A 23,157-nucleotide genomic window follows, 5' to 3' on the forward strand; every position below is an offset into this window, starting at 1 on the left:
GCACACAATGGTTTCAAATACAAAAATAAATTTTGTCTTCTCTCCTAGTAAAAGAAACGGGAAATATTTGACATTTTGCTTCACATTCCCCTTGTTGAAACCATCTAGATCGAAATATAAAGAAGACTTTATAGTATTAACACTGGAAACTCAGAGATATTGACCAGGCTGCAGATTCTAAAAACACGTTCTGTGAGCAGGAAGCAGTGGATCAAAACATTACGTTTCTTGATGCTGTGAGGAAACAAAAATCGGGTTAGGCCACTACAATTTCAGGACACTTCAAAGAACAAAAATGAGTGAACCCCACTTTAAGTCTACTGGCAGTTTTAAAGGTTCAAAGAAACGGCTTACCCCTCTCCTTAAAGTGTTACCAAGGTCCATTTTTACAAAGAAATCTTTTTTAAAAATCTTTAGGAGGGCAAAACGACAACTATTAAAGAGCTAGCTGCCCATTTTTTTTTCTAACAACCCAAAAAGCGAAGCAACACAGAAAGTACATAAAATTTGTTTTTATTGTCACCAAAATCAAGTCTCCTGATCCCAAACTGTCCCACAGCCCCAGTGCTGATCCTGAGCTCTTCATGCCCCTGGGACCAGCGCCCCATGAGACCCTCCTCTCAGCCCACCATCGACCTTTTCCTACCGCGGAGTCTCACTTCATCCAGTTTTTTGATGACGGGAGACGACTTCTTTGAGCAAGCGGCGTAACTTTCCAGCAGCGCCTCGAAGAGCTCTTCCGTGTTGGGGTGGGTGCTCAGAAACGCCTTCTCTAACACGTACAGGTCCACCCCTTTGTCCTCCGGCAGGGCCGAGATGTAGCTCAGCCCGAAGTCGATCAGCACCAGCTCTGCGTTGCCGCCGTCGGCGTCCCCCCTCAGAAGCATATTGGAGGTGGTCAGGTCCCCATGGACCACATCCTCGTCGTGCATCTTGGCCAGAATCTGCCCCATCCTCTCCACGAGAGCGTGAAGATGCTCGGGGTCTCTCCCGCAGGCCCGGGCAGAGTTGAGATGGTCCCGCACTGTGACCGCGCCCACAATCTCTTCAAGGAAGATGCAGTGGGAGGTGTAGTCGACAAAATAAACTACCGGAGTAGCGATGCCTGAATGAAAGGAAAAATAAAACAGATGCAAATACGTCCAGTCCAGGAAACCAGCCACTCATGGGACCAAATGTTGTTGTTTTTTTCTTAAAAGGCTGTCTAATAATACCTTGCATCTTTGTTTTTAAAAGCTCAAAAATGTCCATTTGGTTTTGCTACTTTAAAATGAACCTTTTTTCTGCTGGACTACAGATGAGTGCGAGGAAGTTGATGAATTTTAAAAAGGAGAAATGCATCAGATGAATTGAACTCTCCAACACATTTGAGCTGGGTAATGGGATACTTCATATCTCCATTCATTCTAATAACGGAAAAGCATGCTGTGTACAGTGATAGACAAGCTCCTGTGGGTGCCTTTCACAAAAACAGAAGTGAAGTCAGCAGCAAGGGTCTTCATACTCGTTTAAGGGGTAATTTTGAAGATGTTTAATTCAGAGACTACTGCAAAAACAACAATAGTTCCTGGAAAAAACACTGCAGACCACAGGGCGTTTTGTAAATGTGTACCCACAGCACAACATCAGAGCTGTTTATCAAAATCACTTGCTCATCTATAACGGCAAGCACGTATTTACAGAGATTTCAATGTATAATACACTTGTAGACATTAGTGGGGTCAAATCAGTGTTCTGCCTAGAGTGAACTAAATGCACCAGTTCATTACCTGAATGTCTGCAATACAGGCTTTAAAAAGGACACGTGAAATCCTGTTCCTTACAAATTGAATTATCCAAAGAGTTTGAAACAACTGAATAAAATAGTGTTACGGAAATTATTTATTTGGATCAAGATTATTAGGAGTGGGTGCTACTATTGTATCATATGGCTAAGAAATTAATTGCAATATTTATAACATAACCAAAGTAGGTTAGTCCCATGTTATGACTTTAGATGAACAGACGTGACGCTACCTGTCACATCACGTTTTTACCTTTCTCTTTTGGTGACCCAATGAGCCTCTGTACATCCGTGAAAAGTATATTTTTACAATAATGCACAGCTTTTTTTAGATTCCATGATTACAATGCTTCTGGAGGGGGTGAATTCTGGGGGCTGTTATCGCACTTGTTTAAAAACGTAATTTGCTTAATTGTGGTACCCCCTATAGTACCAGTAATAGTCACCAGGAACTATTGGGGGGCTGACCGCTCAAATGTGGTATTTCTTTAATGCTTTTACTAAACGTCCGTGGATTTTCACCAGGAACTGTGGATCACGGTGTCAACAGCTTGTGGAAAGTAGATCGGATGATCCAGTGAGAAAAAAAAAAGGTGTTTCTAAATGCTCGTTAGTACTCTCATTAACACAACAGGCCCTGGGCTGACCCGCATGTACAAGTGCACACGGGTCTGCCTCTCGGCAGTGTTACACCCCTCCGTCTGCTCGCACCTGCCTTTCTGCAGCGCAGGATGGACCGCACCTCCTGGACGGTCCTGCGGTGAGTGAGCTTCTCGTCCAGGGACGGGTGTCGGTACCGCTTCGGGAACCGCTCCTTCACGATCGCCGCTCTGCCCAGGAACTGCCCCCGGTACAGCCGCGCCTCGGCTCCCTGCTTCACCACCTCCACTCCGTCCAGAAACGGCCGGGCCGCGCCGCTCGCTTTCTCAAGAGCCATTCTCGGCACCGTTGCGTTGCTGCTGGAGGGGAAAAAGCACGACCCTGTCTTTTGGTTGTGATCTAACCCTGAGTGACAACCACTACTTTCTCCATCTGCCTTGAACCCAGGCACGCTTGCGCATTCGTGCTACTTCCGTTTCCGACAGTGGGCGTGCTGGCTTGCTGTTCAAACAGATCACGCTGTCTTCTGCATAAAGTCTAGGCAGCGGCTTAAAGTATCACTTTTCAGGAATAAAAAAAAATAGGTGACATTATTACTTCTGATGAGATGTGTTACTACGGCGCAGTTTTGTATTATTAATAACACGGAGCAAAACATAATTGTTGTAGACGCTGCTACAACAATAATAAACAATTGATGTCACGTTTATTAACCAGTTAGGCGGTATATCTCAGATGAAACTGCTGGAATGGACATCTGGGTTGTCTTAGAGAAGATGCAGCTACATTCCACAATTACAGGTTATGCGTGGCCGTGTCTCCAGCCAGCACAAGAATGCTTGCAAAACCCCGGTTTAAAGGAGGCTAGGAGTCACACAATCCCTTTGAATTTGAAGTCAAAATGTCGGCCCCTTGCGGGCAACATTCACATTGGCATCTTGCAATCCGAGAAGAAGTTGGTCGGGGTCTGTGCCACGTAGCATCAACTTCCTGAAGAAGTTTGATGGATAGCGGATAGCTGGGGACTGCGGTTGGCGGTGCAACATCTTTTGGTTTCCATGTCCCGAAGACAAACCTTTTGAAAGCACAAAAAAATAACATAAGTCTGTGATGACTGCAATAATCATCAAACTCGAAGCAAGGTGGAGTTAGAACTGCTTTAAATGATATCTCTTTTAACAGCAATAAACTCTTTCTCTTTAACGGTTACAGAGTTTTGCTGAACGAGCGCAAATTGTTTAGTTTGTGCCTATTGTTTATTTGAATTGCTTTATGTAATTTTGCTCCTTTGGCGTCAGAACAAAATGTAGCAAGACTTATATCTTTGTTTAAAAATATGTTGAACTGTTCTTCAGGCTGAAAGACATTTTAAATTCTATTAACTTTAAGCAGTGATTGGTCAAACAGTTTTTTTTTTTTGCTTTGCAACGTTCCTTTTATCCTCTTGTACAAATAGCAAACCATTTGGGTTTTGTATTTTTAGGAAAAACAGTGGATAATGTTTTGAGTCCTCTTGATGCAAATTCATGAAATACCTTCGGGTAATGGACTGTTTTTGAGGAAATTGTTTACAATTGATAGAAAATGTAAATGCTTTTGAAAAGCTCTTTTTGCGTTTCGATCAGCTAGCCGGCATCAAAGAATGTAAGTCATTTAGGCCTGAATGTTCAAGAAAATAGTTCTTCATGTTTAGCAAATATATAGGAAAATGTGTTGTTGAAAATAAGTAACAAACATAAAAAGGTGCATTAACAGTATACATTTAAAAGAAAACAAACAAACTGTAACTGTGTATCATTCAATTTATTGTAGTTAACAATATACTGAGTTGTTTAATGTTACATCCAAGAAAATAAAATCTAACTGGAGTAAACTACCTTTCGTTGAAGAGAAAAAGCAGGATGTCCCAATATAATCGCGTTCTAAAAAAGCACTCTAATTCTGTTAGCAATGTATTACCTAATGACCTAAAAACTGTTAATGATAGCTAGTGCTGTACTTACTGTATGTTAACAAACTGTTCTTCAGAAATAGGTTGGGATGCCTAATCGGGAATAAGGGCTTTCTGATCGGAGATACGTGTATTGCAGTTTAAAAGCAGCAACAAGCAACGGCACGATTTCTCCTCAATATGTTGAAGTTTACTTATAATATTTTCCTTCACCTGTATACATGATAAAATATATATAGTTTGGATAGTACTCATTTGTTTTTGTTCTAAAACAAAATCTTGAGGCCTCCAGTCTCTGGAGTGGAAGTTTCTGCGTTTGAATTGGACGCTGCTATTGCACCATTGAGCAAGATCATCTCTGTGAATATAAAAAGATACTTTGTCTGCTGCTGTGGAATTTAGTCTTTGGCTTCTCCCATACAAATACAAAACGCACAAGTAAAACAAAAAAGTCACATAAAATCACACAAAGTACGTGAAATCACAACAACAGTATGTGATACATAAATAAATAGGTGGTGGGGGACATTCATTGAGCAGTTTTATTGCAGAGGGGACAAAAGACTTATGTTTAACTTAATGTTTTTATTTATAAGAATATTGTTTTTTTATGTTATTTTAAAAATATTTTTATTTTAATTTGATAAACCTGTGAAGTATAAGCTTTGAAAAGCTCAGTGATTCTAATTCATGAAAACGTGTGTTCATAGTCGCGCCGTAAAATGAATGTGCGACATGGCGCATGTTCTCTGACATAGCAACTTTATATCCGTGTTTGCACGTGTGGTATTCCACAAAACGAAATAAAACAGACTTGTCAAAACAAAAGACAACTATAATACTGTACATTGTAGGGATTAGCAGTTGTTCTTCCTCTTCCTCAGTGATGCCTGTCAGGTGCTATGGCAACTAGACTCAATAACCCTGGAAAACAAGGGCATTGGCTCTGATGGGCGCAAACACTGTTGTATAATTCTCTTCAAAAACAAAATTAAAAACTAAACCATTAGCCGCATCTCCTTTGAGTGATAGTTGTTCTGAAGTGGTCTGGTTTAATTAAATTATGAGCATCAACAAGTGAGTTGTCATAGCTACAAAGCCTCACAATCTCATTAGCTTCCCTCCCAGCCCTGTCTGTGATTTGAACTAGAGTATCACTGCTTCTCCACTTAGAATTCTTTAGGCTGTGATATTTTTAAAAACCTCTAAAAAGAGGTTAGGAAAAGAGAACAGTAATATTCCCCTTTGTGCACAAAGAAAGTACAGTAAGTCTAGCTTGTTTGGGCCTTTTTGCTAAATCTTTATTTTTTTGTTTTTTCTTGCTCAATAGGTTTATCGTTTCTTGGATAACACCGGGCTCTGACAACAGCTGACACGGCTTGAAATGCCCGTTTTTAAAGTTACAGAGTTCTGAAGCCAGTCATGATGGGTAAGTCGTTCTTATTCTTTTTTTTGTTGTTGTTTTTTGTTCTTATGTCTTACTCTCAAATAGAAAATTGTGCAACATGCAGTTGCCATTGGAAATCAGTTTTAGCAATGCTGATTATAGGGGGGAATTATGTATACTGTGCATATTGTATATATATAGCACTTATCTATTAGTGATTGAAAATGTCTTTTTAAACCGAGAACCCTATTAAACTGTGCTATAATGAAATATTTCTAAACTTTACTGACAGGAGTCCCATTTTAATGTGCAAGTCGTGCAGCTTTTGAGCCTGGTAGTTTGCAGAGGTGTTTCAAGGCCAGAATCAGTCGTGACTGTTGTGTTAATAAACTTTCAAGTCTTGCACATGTGATATAACACAGTGACAAATATAACCGAGATCGAGAACTGGACTGGCTGTTACCAAATACTCTGTACAAACCTAGAGAGAGGATGAACAACAGCAGTCCTTGATTAAGACCTCCAAATATAGGTGAGCTGCCTTCATAAATCTAGGCTGTAGGCGTGCATTGTCTTTACTTTCTGTTATAAAGCCTGTGACTGCAAATGTTGAACTATGAAAGGTATGCATGTTGGAGACCTTGAGTATTATCTGAGCAATAAATGTTGATTTAAATTCAGATAAGTGATTTGGAGAGCAAATCTCTTTTCGAAATTCCTCACTGTTGACCTCAGAATTCCATCCATTATTTTGCCGTGTTCCCGCCGTTAGGTTGCTCCGTCTTGGTTCTGGCCTCGGCAGTGTCCGTCCTGGGCGGCCTGGTCTTTGGATACGAGCTGGGCATCATCTCTGGAGCCCTCCTCCAGCTGCAGCCGGAATTCCAGCTGAGCTGTTTCCAGCAGGAAGCGGTCGTGAGCGCCCTGTTGCTCGGGGCCCTCTCGGCCTCCCTGGTTGGCGGCGTCCTGATAGACCGGCACGGCCGGAGGAACTCCATCCTGCTCGGCAGCCTGCTCATCCTGGGCGGTAGCCTCCTTCTGGCTCTCAGCAGGTCTGTCTCGGCTCTGGTGGCCGGCCGCATCGCCGTCGGCTTCGCCATGTCGATCTCATCCATGTCCTGCTGCATTTTTGTCTCGGAGATGGTCAGGCCCAGACGGCGGGGGCTGTTGGTGACTCTGTACGAAGCCGGCATCACCGTCGGCATTCTGGCAGCCTACGCCATGAACTACGCCTTCTCTGAGGTCAAAGAGGGGTGGAAGTATATGTTTGGGTTGGCCACTGTCCCATCCTTGGTTCAGTTCCTCGCTGTTCTCTTCCTCCCATCCCGATCTGGAATGCCACTTCAGGTATCCCAGGAGGCCCCCAGCCAGAGTGGCCTCATCCAGCTGTCCTCGGCCGAAGAGATGGAACACGGCGGTGCCGCCAGAGTCTCTGACCAGTACTACAGTTTCCTGAACCTCTTTCAATCCAAAGACAACATGCGAACCAGAACCGTCATCGGCCTGGGCCTGGTGCTGTTCCAGCAATTCACTGGCCAGCCCAATGTGCTCTTCTACGCCTCCACCATTTTCCACTCTGTGGGTTTTCAAAGCGACTCCTCTGCAGTCCTGGCCTCGGTGGGGCTGGGCGCTGTGAAGGTCGTGGCGACCCTAGTCTCCATGAGCTGCGCCGACAAGGTGGGCCGAAGAGCACTGCTGATCGGTGGATGTGTTGTGATGTCAGTATCCGTGACGGTGATTGGACTTTTGAGCCAGCACACCGCCATCTATGCCAATAAGACCTGCAGCGGTGATGGTGATCACCTGAAAAGCAGCATATTTATCACTGTGAAATCCACTGAACCTACACCCTCAAATAGTTCTGTGTATCAAGTTTTGATTCTGAGCAACAGCAGCGTGGAAAAACCTAAAGGCAGTGAGAAATCTTATGGATCACCGGATGTTTCGGAAACCTATTCATCCTTTCAGTCATTCTTGACAGATATGACTCCAGAGACATCGGTTTCCACTAGCCCTATGGGATATGGAATACTGAACTGGATCAGCTTGCTCAGTATGATGGCATTTGTAAGTGCATATTCAGTCGGATTTGGACCAAGTAAGTTTCCATCAACATTGATATTTCTTTCTGTCTTTTGGGGAGTTGAACAGGTCTGTCAAGTGACTTTATAAATCACTGGTTGATTATTGTCGTGTTTAAATAGTAGTAATAGTATTATAATGGCACAGTAATCCATCTATCCATCCATTTTATCCAGTACAAGGTCAGGTAGGAGCCAGAGCCTATCTTGGCAAGTAATGGGCACAAGGCAGGATACAGTGTGGGGATGCCAGTCCATCGCAGGGCACACACAGACATTCACACCTGGGCCAGTTTTTCCTGAAGCCAATTGACCTACCATCATGTCTTTTGACTCTGGGAGGAAACCCACGCAAACACAAGAAGAACATACAGATAGCACCCCAGGAATTGAGCCCAGGGCCCCAGTGCTATGATGCAGCAGTACTATCCACTGCACCACTGTGCACAGTAATATTTCTGAAAACGCCATGCTGTAGTATAATCTAAAGCAAATAGCAGTGAAACTGTTGTTTTCAATTGGAAGAGTTTTCTAAATAAGAAGCAGTAACTACATCCTGATCTGAGAGTAAGGCTGGTAAGGAATGACAAGGAAGTAGGTATAGGAATAATTGAATGTCACCACAGTTCTAAAGCCTTTGACTAAATCAAACTTTGATTGCTGTTGAAAGTTGAAAAGCTCTGGTAATGGAGTTTAAAATTAGCTACACCCAAGCAGTCCGTTTTTCTTAAGGTGCCAAAAGAGAAATGTGAAATTCTTGATTGCCAGACAAATGTATGCGGTGAAGTATTCTGAAGTGAAGGGAGGGGTTACTATCTGGAAGCAAGAAGAGGTGTTTGAAGTTTTTATATTAAAACGATTTTCAGAAATCGGGATGGGGTGGGAAGGGGATCAAATTAGTTTCAAGTGATGTCAAATGGTTCACAGGGTGAGAACAGTAGTTTTCATCCTGGGATGTAAAAGCATAAAGTCGGATGTACAGTAGCCTGGCTGAGTCAAGATCCAAGTAGTGCTGCAGATTAATTACTTAATTTTTCAACCTGAGCAACTGACCTTCACAGATATGAAAGAAACAAGCAGAATGTCATGCACCTGAAGGAATAAACACAATCTGCTTCCATTCCTGTTTGGAATCTAATTTATGACATACAGCACATTAGACCTCTCCATTACCTAATGCTGGTCAGTTGACACCAAATAAGTCATGAGAAAGCAGCTTTGGTCAGCGTATGGAAGATCACACTGAGCAGCACAATCCAAGATCAGTTCAATGTTCCAACCCATCTGCCAAACACAAGTTACAAACCCAGCACTTGATGATTAATTCCTTTTTGCTCAAGGCTGCTTTTTCTTTTTCTACTGAGTCAAAAGTTGCTCTCAGGTATTATACGAGATTTTTAATTTGCAGTTGTCAGGTCAGACTTTCTATTGCAGCTGGATCACACTCTCTTTTCTCTTGTGAGATGTGGGAGGACAGAACCTGAATAATCCTATTGATTTATCCAAGGTCATCACAGAACCAAAAACCAATATATTGGACTAGAACCACGTACAGTATCTATATATTTTATTCATATTAGTCATACCATGACTAGGAGCAACTAAAAGCTGAAATTAAAGCTTTACTTTTTTTAATTCGAAAAAAGGCAGCTTGCTCCTTTTGTCTGAGAAACATTTAATTAAGTTTTTTCTGTTTCAAAGGTCTAAATACAAAAGTCCTTTTTTTCCCCAGGATGTAATGCTGTGTGACGCAATGTAAACACCGTGCCTTTGCTTTTGTTTTGCTGGAATGTACAGTGACCTGGCTGGTCCTCAGCGAAATATTTCCAGCCTCGCTGAGGGGAAGAGCCTTTGCCTTCACTAATTGCTTCAACTGGGCAGCCAACTTAATTGTTACCTTTACCTTCCTGAACGTGATTGGTGAGTTATCAGGCGTATTCATGGTAATGTGGCCTCTGAAGGGGTCTGTGTGTGGAGCGTGTGTAAAACAAGTTCATGCTAGCAGTAACCGCCTTGTGAAATGTTCTTAGGTTTGTACTTGATGAATGCCATTAAGAATAGAGAGTTTCCTTCCTTGGAGCCATTGCCAGGACTATACTGTCGATTGAGAAGCACAAAAGTAATTTAGGACTATGGAAGTGTAATTTGCCTTTCTTGGCATGAGCAACCCATTTCGTTGCATAACTGTCTTTAAGCTGTTGCATTATCTTTTTATTTTTTACCACAAAGGAGTCCAGAGTTGTTTCAGTAATATCAGTAATTTTGTCCAACAGCAAAAGACGTAATTCAGTTCAGATTTAAAAAGGTATTTTGGAATGGAATGCAGAGTCCACCATCTGTATTATTCCTTTGACTAGATACTTTAGGCCTGTCCTGGACCTTCCTGCTCTACGGATTGACTGGAGTCCTTGCTGTTCTCTTCATCTACTTCCTCTTGCCTGAAACAAAAGGGAAATCCCTGGAAGAGATAGATAAGGAGCTGTCTGGAAAAAGGTACATAATATTTGAAAAGTAACACAAAAGTAACGAGACAGGAAAAGTGAATTGTACATATAAGCAATGTGGACTGTGTAAAATAATAGGTCCAGCTCTATATTGCTAACTGAAAGGCTGTGGGGTTTAGTCCTTACTGCAGAAACTGCTGTTTTTTGTTGTTGTGTTGAGGTTCTTAGTCCCAGCCTGATATTGCAGAGAGTCTCCCAATCAAAGTAAATGTATGCATGCAAAGTATTGGGCACTGCAGAGCTTGCAGCATATCAATGGACAAATGGCTCTGACGGGTCAGCGTATCAGAGCAACACATCTGCAAGTCCTCATGCTCTCCTTATGTAATAAGCCCAAGCCTTCAACAACCACGAGCTCCAAATTGCGTGAGAATAACATTTTATTCAAAAATGGGACCAAATTGTAAAAACCTGGGTGCCAAAGCTTTGTGTGTATTTGTCTGTAACTGTGTGGACATTTATACGCAAGGTAATGTCTGGATGAGGCAACAGGAGACCAGGTTCCGAACCTTTATTCTTATGATTTCAAAGTATCTCAAACAAGTGCAAAGGGAAGCTGCCTTTTAGAGCAGAGCTGTCCAGTCGTGGTCCTTGAGGGCTGGTGTGTCTACAGGTTTTCATACTAACTCAGCTCTTCATGAGCTGGACCAGCTGGAGTCTGGCATACTGGAGTCTGGTTTCTGTAAGCACTGTGGCTTTAAAGAGACTTTAAAAAAATCAACAGACCTGCTCCTCCAGGACCAAGATTAAACACCCCTGCTTTAGAGCGACTTAAAATCGATAAAAGACTTATATGAGTGTTCTGAAACAGCTGAGTCGCACTTTTCTGGTTTGTATTTATGCTCTGACATTTGCAGTCCAATTGCTTAGAATATTTAAAAAAAAAACAATTAAGTTTTTAATGCTCGAGGACATTTCCAGACATATTTATACATTTATGTCGGTTTAGTGTCCTCTAATGTTAATCCTTCACTGATGGAGTCATTATGTTTTTTTAAGAACTATCCACCTGTGAAAACATGACAGCACAAGATGATTCATTTCCTCGTTCAATGAGGAAAGTATTACGTGAACCTAGCTGCGTTATTTATTGACTCAAATTCTAATCTTGGTTTGGGTTGTTGTTTTTTGTAGGTTTTATAACAGAGGTTGGTGCGGCTATGACTGGGGCAAGGAAAGCATTTCTGCAGCCAGATATCAAAGAGTGGAGCTCACCAGCCCAACAGAGTAGCAGCCTGTCGACCTCGAGCTGTGTTTCTGCATGTAATGTGCAATAGAAGATTTCCTGTCCTGAAGTGCAATAAGTTGAATAGTATGTGTTAGCCAAAGTGATTTAGCTCACAAAGGTTTATTTTTTCTATTTCTTAAAATACCTAATAAAAAAAAGGCCAAGAAAAGATTTCTTCTGCATGTACCTGTATTTATACACATTTTATACAAGCTGGCAGTCTGAGCAAACATCTGAAGTGAATTACATACAGAACATAAAAACAGAAGAAATTAGATGTGACCCATTCAGCCCATTGAGTAGTTAGTAGTTATCAGATCCAAGGATATCATCCATTGTGTTTATAATGGGACAGGCGTTGTTTAGCCTGTGAACCTCCGGATATTTTTTTGTGATCTGCGTCACAACATGGTTTGTCCTGGATTCTATAACCCAAAATATACATTTAATGCCAGACTACAACCTAAACTGGGACATTCAGGCTGCAGTGCATGATAAGCCATCTTTAATACTTGGGGCACAATACACTACATTTGGTGCGATGTGTCTGATTTGAAAACATTCAGGAATTCAGTAATCAATGCAGATATTGAATAGTGCTGTTCAATGAACCCATTCAGCTAAAAGAGGCTGCTATCATTGCATTCCGAAACAAAAGACCAAAGATAATACTAATCCAAAGAGTTCAGCACCTGTACATATTGATTGTAACTAAACGGGGTGTGCTTTGGTGGGGAATGAGAGTGTGTTTCTACTATACTGTATATAGCCTTGTACATTTCACACGAGTTCCATTCATTGAGAGGAAAAATACTTTTTATGAATTGATTGATGTAATAGAATGTCAGGATCACTGCTCAGACCCCTCCTTGAGCCAGCAAGGAACTCCTCCATCTCTTTGGCACACGTACAGATTCATAACAGAAAGGGAGTCTTATAAAGGTTTCCATGGCTACCTCATGAAGGCTTGGTCTGAGTAAGCCAGCTGCGGTTGAAGCACTTTGAAAATTTTCCCTTTGGTGGAGATAAAAACGTGCATAGAGAGAATTGATGCTGCCTGAAGACATTATTAGGCTTCTTTATCAAAATGCAAAATGCTTCTGTCATGGGGCTGTTTTTTCCCCCTTTTCTTTATGGCCTGTCCTATCATTAGTTTGTAACAATAATATCAAATACCTCTGTGATTTATTCATTTAATTTAATTCTGTCAGCATCCTGTCAGTCCGATCCGCAGCTGTGAGTTCTCTCAAGGCACCAATAAAATAGAGCTTGCAGCATTTAAGCTAGTGATATGGACCTGTCTTGTTCATTGTTAAAGACAGTTTTCTCCCTTTAATCTGACTTTTCTAGCCATTTTTTTTTTAAAAAAGGATCCCTGCTGTGAGTTTTAAACACGTCTGGGACTCAGACTTCATTATTATTTTTCACTTTAGAGTTAGATAATTTGATGTCTGAAAGGCAAATCGAATTGAGTGCCAATTGAAGAAAGAATAGAAAGGCAAATCAAGAGGAAAAGGGAATGCGGATGATTATTAAAGATGGCTAAATCTGACTTAAAGATGAATCTTCAGTCAATCTCGACCGCATATCTCCTCGGCATGTTCCAGGGCTCTCCCACTGTGGACAGGCCTGATGGGCGGTGAGATTGTGCTGTTAAAAGCGTAAACATGTACACAGAAAAAGAGCGAAGCAGAAATGAATGTGTGGGTGACGGGAATTTATCTGAAGCCCTCTGTCGCAGATTCACCATAGTGATTTCAGAAGGGGAGCTTTTTGGGAAAAAAGAATTGGGAAGGGCTTGTTTTATCCGACAATGGCAGTTTCCACCACTAGAGGGCGCCTTTAGGACAGTTGAGTGAAAACAAGTGCAAGTATTCATATGCTGGGGCAACAGGGGGATACGATACGGCGGGTCTTTGGTTTTAGAATAGGTAAAGAGCACAGAGGAAGGGGAAGAGTCTTTCAGTTGGACCACTTCTTAAGAGTGAGTATTGAATGGTCAGCGCTGGCTCCTGGTCTTATTCAGTAAGGAAATGGTTCAACAGTGGCAGTGTTTCTTTGCGTTTCATTCAATCGCCCAAAGTTTATTTATCAAATGCACAGCAGTACAGCGTGCAGCAGTTACGGCTGGCAATGAAATGTCTTTTCTGCATGCTCACCTGGGGGGGGATCAAAATAAACAGCACAAAATTAAAAGTTACTAAATAAAGTTGCATAATAAGAGCGCAATAAAAATTGAATAAAATCAAACTCAATATAAATAGAACTGCTAACACCGGTTAGGGCACAGGTTATTAGTGGTATGAATGAGGGAGAGGAGAAGCATGGTTCACTCTCTGAATTAAGACGTGTAGCTACCTCAGGTGAACTCAATCTCCCAGGAACCATCTGGACCCCAGGGCCCAGCCCAGCACAGCCCAGAGATTCCCCATATGGTGATATTCCATTTAGGATTTTAAACGGAGAAAAGACCACAGTTCTGGGTGGTTTATGTGCTTTCCTCCACTGCCACATTACTGGTTAATGAGAGTCTGGTTTCAAAGTCATCTGTGGCAGGACAGTAACAGCAGGGGCACATGCAGACACTGTGCATATGTAAGGAAGACATTTGAACACCAGCAATTTCATGCTCCTTTTGTAGCTGGCTGTGAAGCCCAGGGAGAATGGCACACTTACTGTAATTATATCTTTTATTTATTAATTATAGCCATAGTCAGGCAGATACCCAGCATGGGTTACCAAGACGAACTGAAGCAGATGTGATCAGAAGGTTATGAAATGTATTAGCGATTGCTAACACAACAACGGTGTCTTGAGATCCGATCTCAGTTGTGGGCTCAGGTTCCACAATTAATCATTTTGTTTGGAAGATCAGTCTTTTTTTTAAAGAAGTGAATCGCTCTTTATTCATACTGTAATAGAAAGCCAAATGTCATTTCAGCTTGTGCCTAAAAGGACCTAAAAGTTAGTTCTTACCGAAGCACTGCATTTGATAGTTAAAAAAGCCAGATTAGAAAACTTTGTGCTCCCGTTGACGTAATCTTTTTTTCCCCACGCTATGTGATCTCCAAGGCTACCTAGGGATTTCTTCAGGTACTGTATACTAAATCAAATTATTCTTTTAACTCAAGAAAGGTGCAGTTAAACTAATTTAAACAATAATAGTTTTTTTTCCTAATGTATTCATTGGGAAATTGGTTTAATAATCTGCCTCATTTACAGTATATTTTATCCATTGGTATATTGGAATATCTTTGAACGGTGCTCAAGCCGTTATTCAGAAATGACCGTCGAACACTCTGCATCACCCCTGTTTGTGTCTTCACTGTCTCAGTGAGAGTGTAATTCCTGTAAAGCCTTCAGAATCGCCAACTGTAACATATTTTGTAAACTCGGCATGTAAAAAAATGAAAGTTCTCTTCCTTCCAACACCTTTTTGGCCTATAAAGGCAATTTTGCCTGAAGGATCATGGTGTCCAAAGTGAAGCTGGATCCATTCTTAAAAGGGAGCTCAGAAGAAAACCTGTCAGCTTCAGGATAAAATCTCATGAAAATTACAAATTACACAGGACAGACGGAATGAGTCAATAAAGACATCAGAGAATGGGGGAAAACATTAGATACAGGGTCCCATAGGACAACAGGCTTTAAGATATGTTTTTGAAAAGATATAAATTAACCTAAAGCTGTTCAAAAGAATATACAGTAGTAGACTAGAGGTTAATATTGTATAAGCTTTGACTGATTTCCTATAAACGGCCCTAAGGAAGGGGTGAAGAAGCCATTTGAAGAACTAAACCCTGTAAGTACACTTAACAGCATTTTATGCTTGAAGCTCCTTAAATAGCTCACATCATTAGAGACTTCCTGAAGATGTTGTTGTGACACTTCTGAGGGTATGAAATCGATTTGCATGACACGCGTGACATCTTTCTCAGCATCTTTCAGTGCACATCTGACAAACACACCACGTTGTGTTTTTCGTTCTCTATAACACTTTCAATTCACCTTTTAAAAAAAATAATCAAAAGGCAGTAACCTCAACACTGATTTAATTAGTTAAACTATAAACTTCATTTTTATTTCTGCAAACTTTTCAGACAAAAGGTTGGTAAAGGTAAAAAAAGGCCAGAACTATTTTGAAGCAGATGTAATAGATCTGTAACTAAAGGAAGAAAATTATTAAGGTTTCTGTGGATACCATATAAAATGGCTTTGCTTCTAACTCAGTTTCCTGGAAACGGCAAAGGTATGATGTATGAAGACTAATCTCTATAGAAACACTGAACTGCTAATTATGATTCACTGAAGTCAATGGACACTATTATAGAGAGAGACCAACAGAGGAAGTTAGTCTTTCAAAGACATTATCTCAAAGACTTTCTCAAACTCACCACTCTCAGGCATGAAAAAGTGTGAAAAGAGTGAGACCAAGAGTTTCAAATGTGTCAAAAGCTTCTTTTCTCTGCCCGGAGCATCAAACATTGGAATAACACAAGCACGGCGCTTTCTCTCTAGCTCCTACTTCTGTTTACATTTCACTGCCAAAAATTAATACAGTACCTAGGACTCGCTACACCATTTTGAAAAATGTGGACAGCTGTGAATTTTGGTTTATGAAAGATTTCACTTAACTAAAATGTTTCAGGAGGCATCTTGAATCCTGCTAATTCTTTACCAAAGTAAGCAAGGATTTAAGTAAGTTTTATTCTTATTTTCCAAGTTGCTGCTCGATCAATAATCTCATGATTGTGTTTTACTCCTGACCCGATTAACTCCAGTCTACAGGACACAGCTCCAGGGAATACTGTATGTGGAACCACGACAACAAATTTTCTTCAAGTGCATTAAGCTTGTCACATTTGATGTCATCTACACAAGACATGTAGAATGTCCACATAGTCCTGTATTTTTCTGAAAAAGCACTGGGCAACAACTGAAACAAACAGAAACAGTGCAGTGATACATCATGAGCTGTTAATTTCATACTGTGATGATCACACAGAGTAACAGGTATTTTTTTAAATGGTAAAACAGGTGTCAGCCTATGCGTCTGTGAAACAGCGTGTGGAAATGATTTTAGTCAGTTCGAATCAAAAGGGTGGCTTTCTTCTCAAATTCAGCAGAAACTTCAAACTTCCTTTTGGTTTTGCATCAGAAGATGGCAACATTTCTTTTAGACCATAACTTCCATGCCTTGTGAATATTCAGGGGGCAATATGTCTATAAAAGGGAGTTAAATAGATAAGGTTACATTTAATATTATGTATGATTGCAAAAAGCAGGCCACTAAAAACTGGGAACAGGAGGCATGTCTTTACACAAGGTGTTGTGGGACATGAAAACAAGCTTCTCAGCTACTGTATATGGGCAAAACTGGCTTCTTTTGAGAAATGGCTGGATGAGATCATCTGAGAAGTTAGCTACTAGTAAAGAAAAAAGATAGATGTGCTGAATGTTCTTAGATTTCTTTAGTTCTAAGATTGACAACATCCGGCATCACATTCTCTCCACTACGGATATAATTTCCACACCTCCTCCCTCCTCATCCAACTTCTCTGGTTCCCGTCTCTCCAGCTTCTCTCTTCTTGACTCAGCATCCCTAAACAAACTAGTTACGCGCATGAAACCCACCACATCTATTTTAGATCCCATTCCCACCACTTTATTCCAGTCCTGTTTCTCTTCTCTCTGTCCCATTGTCCTCAATATAATACATGAATCCTTGAGCACCGGCATTGTACCAACGGTCCTCAAAACTGCTGCTATTACCCCAGTGCCAAAGAAGCCTAACATGGCTCTCGACAATCTTAACAACTTTCGCCCCATCTCCAACTTACCCTTTCTCTCTAAAATTCTAGAACGTGCTGTCACACTTCAGTTACATAACCACCTCATGACAAACAACCTTTTCGAACCCCTCCAATCTGGCTTCCGTCAACTTCACAGCACAGAAACCGCCCTAGTCAAAGTCACCAACGATCTCCTAATAGCTTCTGATTCTGGTTCTCTTTCCATACTCATCCTTCTTGATCTCAGTGCTGCCTTTGACACTGTTGACCATAACATCTTGCTTTCTCGTCTCGAGACTGTGTTTGGAGTCTCTGACACTGCCCTCAAATGGTTTAAGTCTTACCTCACTGATCGCTGTCACTTTGTCTCTCTCAATGGGTACAGGTCTGAAATTGGTCTTGTCAAGTCTGGTGTCCCTCAGGGCTCAATACTGGGCCCCTTGCTCTTCAGCATTTACATGTTCCCACTTGGTCAGCTTTTAAGATCACATGGCCTCAGCTTTCATTTTTACGCTGACGATACTCAAATATACATCCATACCAAACCCGACACTGATGTGGCTGTCTCTATTCTATCTAATTGCATCTCTGACATAAAAATTTGGATGACTCAAAACTTCCTTCATCTTAACTGTGACAAGACTGAAGTCATGCTTATTGGTACCCCCCATCAACTTCGCAAAGCCAGTCCTGTAACCCTGTCTGTAGATGGCTCTGTACTTGAGCTCCAATCAAAATTGAAAAACCTTGGGGTTATATTCGATTCTGGCTTAACATTCGACCCACATGTACAGCATACTGTCAAAACATCTTTTTTTCACCTTAGAAATATCGCAAGACTACGCCCTATGCTATCATTAACTGTGGCTGAAAAGCTGATCAACATATTTGTATTCTCTCGAATTGACTACTGCAATGCTCTGCTCCCTGGGGTATCTAAATCTACTCTGAACAAGCTGCAGTATGTCCAAAATTCAGCAGCCAGAATCCTGACCAGATCTAGTGCAAGTGTTCACATTACTCCTATCCTGGAGTCCTTGCACTGGCTTCCGGTCAAATTCCGCGTAGACTTTAAAATCCTCATGCTCACCTACAAGGCTTTACATGGCTTGGCACCTCAATACCTGTCTGAACTTTTATCGCCCTACTCCCCACCTCGCAACCTCCGCTCTTCAAATTCTGCCCTCCTTACTGTCCCCCAAGCCCGTCTACATTGTATGGGCGACAGGGCCTTCTCCTGCTATGCCCCCAAGCTCTGGAACTCCTTGCCCAAGGATATTAGAGAGTCACCTTCTCTAAACTCCTTCAAATCCAGACTCAAAACCCTCCTTTTCAGAAAAGCCTTTACTTAACTGGTTCCATTCTTCACCCCTCTGCTCTTCTTAATACCATCTTCCACGGTCTCCTCTATTGTTATTGTTGTATTGCTGTAATTATAATTGTGTCCTGTCTTGTGAAATTTTTCTTATTTATTGTTGTAGTCTTCTTATTTATTGTTATTGTCATCCTGTAAAGCGCTTTGAGAAGCCACCTTTAAAGGCGCTATATAAAATAAAGTTTATTATATTATTATTATTATTATTTTGATCTGAAAATGTTACTGTAAAGTGTATCTTTTGTAACCCGAATAATCCTTTCCTCCAAGTAAGCTTGCAACCTCCCAAGTAATCCAACAACCTCCCCAGTGTGACTCTAAATAAGAACGCAAGCCAGACAAAATGAATTTCTCTGTAAAAGAGAGAGGGAACAACAGCCAGTTTATAGACTAGGTGAAAAGATTTGTCTGTGGCAGTGGATAATGTTATTAAAAAATTACTATCGATCAGAAAAAATTACTATCGATCAGAGTTTTGGGGATTATCTGTGCTGGTGTAACTGCTGTGACTACCAATGGAGCAGGTTTCTTGTAATTTTTTGATGAGAACAGACTGTGCTAAATTGTCTCGCTCAAAATGGGACAATTGAATTAGTTTAACATCCTTTTCAATTATCATTATTCCTTCCATTTGGAATAAAATGCAAGACATTTCAGCCACTGGTTAATATAAACTCTACCTTTTTTTGTTATCTGGCCTTTTTACATTATTGTTTCTTTTTTTAATACCACTTGTTAGTTTGACATAAATAATCCCATCTGAATCGATTTAGCATATTTTACGACATTCTTAATACAGCTTTGGAAATGTTAAAATCTCACAATACTGCATTGTTTTGTGCAGTATCATACTGCAAAACAAACCGTGCAAACAGAAATATACAGAAAATGGTTCAGATTGTAATGACATCAGGAATTTTAAGATGTTATCTGTCCTCAATAATAATAATACTTCTGGACAACTGAGCAGATTTCTTTGTGCTTTATTTCAGAAATACTTTAAAGCAAAATAAAAGAAACATATTTTTCTCCTCCATTCAGGGTGCTTTTTATTTCTCAAATTATTTCTTTTTCCATGATCAGTGGCCACAGAAGCTTTCAGAGCACTGAGAGGAGTTTGTAAGACTACAGCATAACAGTGCTGCCGCACAGTCACAATGCAGTTTTCCCTGTTCAATCTAATTGGAAAAAAATAATTGACTAGAAAATTGTAAAAAAAAAAACATGAGCTATATTTTAGGTAAAGTGGATACAGCCAGTAAGGCTCATTTAATGGGTGGCAGAAAGAGAAAAATTGGCATTCGTCGCACAAATAGAATCTATATTTAAGTCTGGGATTGAGCTTTCTAATTTTCCATGGGCTGTGCTGCTGTGGATGCAGGAGAGCTACCTGGAGGCTGTAGAGAGCGATCATTGCTCTAGAAATGGTAACATGTCCTGACAGCTAAGTTGGATACCACGTTTATTTACAGGAGCTCCAGCATTCACCCAGACAAACAGCATGACAGAGGGAAAGTTCAGGAAAAATAATGTGGATTTCATAAGGACATCTGACCACTCTTTACAAAAACAGGCCTCTGTTGAGTTCCACTTCATATAATTCAATATAACAAACCCAGTTATAGGATTAACAATAGCAATGTCCTTGTGCAAAGTTTGTTTATCCTGTCATAAATAAGTTCAACTACAGCTGAAAGAAATGGTTGTATACTGTATCAACACACTGCAGGAGGATGTCTAATGCTTATTACACTGTTTATAACAGTTGCAAAAGCTTGCAAAATCTACACCACAGGTATCCAAGACTCATCCTGAGGGGTTTTCATTCTAACGCTAACATTTTCACTAAGTGTAATCCTCAGCCTTCAAATCTAAATTAACTGGGCTTGTGCTTCATCTTTAGGTAACATTTTAGAATAAGTGACTAGTCCTGTTTAATTCATGGAATATAGGGGAAGTCATATGAACAGTCCATAAATATATCACTCCCCAAATATATCACTGACCAAGCAGGAACAGGAACAAGTTTGGTGTTCAGAGGCAGGTTTTGGGGGACGCTGAGCTCCAGGTGAAGTGTTTAGTGAATTGGCACTGCAATACAGCCATAATATAACTTAAAATGTTGTAAATTGAGCTTAAAAATGTGGCCTATGTCAAAAATGGCGGGGATTGTGTTCTTCACCAATTCATCTATGTCGGCTATGATATTGGTGACATGTCCCATCCTGTTACTTTGTTTTCCTATGTTTCGCCACTAGTCATCCTGACATCTTTTCACTACGTCTCACAGTATTCCTGGTAACATTGACCACTTTGTCCTCTACAGTGGACCCTATGGCTAGTTTGGTAGCCACACATGTCACCAGAAGCATCTCCAAAGAGCTCTCTTTCATGCCGAGTTAGCGCTGATGTAAACAATTCTCAGCAAACAAACTTTGCATTTTGTGTTTGAGCGTCCAGATGACTTTGCTGTCTTTCCTCTGTCACTTTTAGCTGTTATTCCCCTGCTATGTCCTCCTATCTCATCTGACCTTCAGGCTGTACCAGCATCCTCTATAAATACTGAAATGCTCATGAGGTTAGACTTGAGGTCCTCAAAAATGTCACTAAGCTAAATGTACAAAACACACACTTTTGACTCAAACTAGAATCTACGGTTGCCAGCTGCCACAATAGATGCTACACGAGTTAGATAATGATATTCCCAGTGTGACATTAGATAACAAATATCGAACTATTATATAAGGTGGCACAGTGCTGCAGTCATTAACATTGTTGCCTTGCAGCCCTAATGATATGTGTTCATTTCTTGACCTGGTTGCTATCTGCATAGGGTTTGTACATTGTCCCCATGTTTGTGTGGGTTTCCTCCACCTGCTTCAGTTTCCCCCCAGAGTCCAAAGATACACTAGTATCTAAGTTGGCTTCTGAGAACAAATGGCCCTAGTTAGTGTGTGTCTGTGCCCTGCATTGCACTGGTGTCCCATTCAGGGGGTGTCCTGATTTGTTCCTGTTGCTTGCAGGTATAGGCTCTGGCTCCCCTGTGATCCTGTATTAGATAGAGTGGTTATAAATTGGATAGGTAGATAAGTATTACACCCAGTGTAAACTAAAGCAAGATTTCATTTTTTTCATTTCTGTAGGATTGTCTGTCTTCATAACAGAGGTTTCTCTTGTCAAGATGGACTGCTCTTAATTATTTCTTTTTTTTACAGTTTGTCTCACATTTACTGATATGTTCCATCTCATGTGGGTCCAGTGCATAATTTATTTGAATAATTAAAGATATAGTTCCCTGCCAGCTTAAACTAGCTCATTCAGCTTGGTTCTCCAATGATACCCCCTAAAATTATTCCTCTTCTAATTAGGATTCCCTCTCCACCCACATACACATTGCTAGCATATTTTCACCATTTTATGAATTTCATTTTTCTTGTAGCCTGGATATAACACAAGTTCATACACATTTTCACCTATTTTAATATAACAAATAGCACTTCTTTATGGCAGTGCGGGAGTATAAGTATATGATAGAAATGATGTTCTTTAAAAAAGTGACTGTGTTGTAAAAGAAGAAATGTTGTTGATTATATTACAGCTTAAAGAAAAACTTTAAATTAAATAAAATCAATGCAGAAGTCAGAATTAGTTTGGGGGACTGTGCAGCCACAGGATTATGTGTGTACAGTTGACTTAACACAGCAGATGTGATTAGCTCATATATTACAATAAGCTTCAATGACAAAAGAAATTAAAAAGAAGGGAAATACATTCTTTTTGAATCTCTGTCTCCGTCCTCTACATTGCCAAAGTGGTTCAGAGCTGTTATGCTGTTCATGGAGGAAAAGTACAATTTTGTTCAGATTGATTCTAAAAATAATGGTTCTTCATCTGTTTCTGCCTCTGCCTGTCTTGCTCTCTCTGTCCCCTTCTCTTTCAGAAAGCATACAATACCAGCATACAAATTCTGAGGCTCAGTATTTATCCTAGTCTTCTATTGTAAGTACATGTTTTATTTATTGAAGTTTTTTTTCACTGACATGCCCTGCATCTTAGATCTCTCTTCCTTTGCATTTTTTATTATTTAAATGCTTCCATCGTCATAAATCCATTAGAGAGGCTGTATATTTTCGGCAGACTAAAGAAATGTATTTACTCAAAGAGTCGTGTATGTCTGGAGCAAGTTGTCTCAGGGATGTTGAATCTTAATTATGGAGCAGACTCGCAGAAATGAAAGTGGAGTTGCAAAAAAAACTGTGATACAGACAGACAAGTGCTCTCATATAAGAGAGTCTTTTCTGTTCCGAGCAGGCTACAAGTGGCATAGTACTACTGTATTAGGTAAATGTATTTCCATTTCTCTAAGGAGATTCAGAGAAGTAACACGCATATACTGTAGTAAAGCTATTATGCATCCAAATAAAAAAAATACAATATTGTTTTCAGGCTCCCTGCTCCT

The 23,157-nt window shown here is 40.5% G+C and overlaps 2 protein-coding genes across 2 annotated transcripts; one reads left to right on the forward strand and one right to left on the reverse strand.

The window, feature by feature from the left end:
- Positions 1-497: 497 nt before the first annotated feature.
- On the reverse strand, positions 498-2,860 carry tp53rk (TP53 regulating kinase). The gene is made up of 2 exons (XM_088607899.1): positions 2,495-2,860; positions 498-1,105 (listed from the first exon to the last, which is right to left on the reverse strand). The coding sequence occupies exons 1-2, from the start codon at positions 2,718-2,720 to the stop codon at positions 621-623; spliced, it is 711 nt and encodes a 236-aa protein (XP_088464025.1). The 5' UTR covers positions 2,721-2,860; the 3' UTR covers positions 498-620.
- Positions 2,861-3,012: 152 nt separating this feature from the next.
- On the forward strand, positions 3,013-11,700 carry slc2a10 (solute carrier family 2 member 10). The gene is made up of 6 exons (XM_088607898.1): positions 3,013-3,525; positions 5,665-5,763; positions 6,494-7,816; positions 9,597-9,719; positions 10,157-10,292; positions 11,438-11,700. Exons 2-6 carry the CDS (start codon positions 5,757-5,759, stop codon positions 11,532-11,534), a joined length of 1,686 nt encoding a protein of 561 aa, XP_088464024.1. The 5' UTR covers positions 3,013-3,525; positions 5,665-5,756; the 3' UTR covers positions 11,535-11,700.
- The last annotated feature ends 11,457 nt before the right edge of the window (positions 11,701-23,157 follow it).

This window comes from Lepisosteus platostomus, chromosome 15 (genome assembly GCF_059453375.1).
Source record: "Lepisosteus platostomus isolate fLepPlt1 chromosome 15, fLepPlt1.hap1, whole genome shotgun sequence".
NCBI classification, from domain to species: Eukaryota; Metazoa; Chordata; class Actinopteri; order Semionotiformes; family Lepisosteidae; genus Lepisosteus; species Lepisosteus platostomus.

Coding starts and splice junctions, on each gene's coding strand:
- tp53rk (XM_088607899.1), bottom strand. CDS start 2,720: ATGGCTCTTGAGAAAGCGAGCGGCGCGGCCCGGCCGTTTCTGGACGGA. Junction 1,106..2,494: donor CCTGCGCTGCAGAAAGGCAG/GTGCGAGCAGAC, acceptor CCTTTCATTCAG/GCATCGCTACTCCGGTAGTT.
- slc2a10 (XM_088607898.1), top strand. Junction 7,817..9,596: donor TTCAGTCGGATTTGGACCAA/GTAAGTTTCCAT, acceptor TGGAATGTACAG/TGACCTGGCTGGTCCTCAGC. Junction 9,720..10,156: donor TACCTTCCTGAACGTGATTG/GTGAGTTATCAG, acceptor TCCTTTGACTAG/ATACTTTAGGCCTGTCCTGG.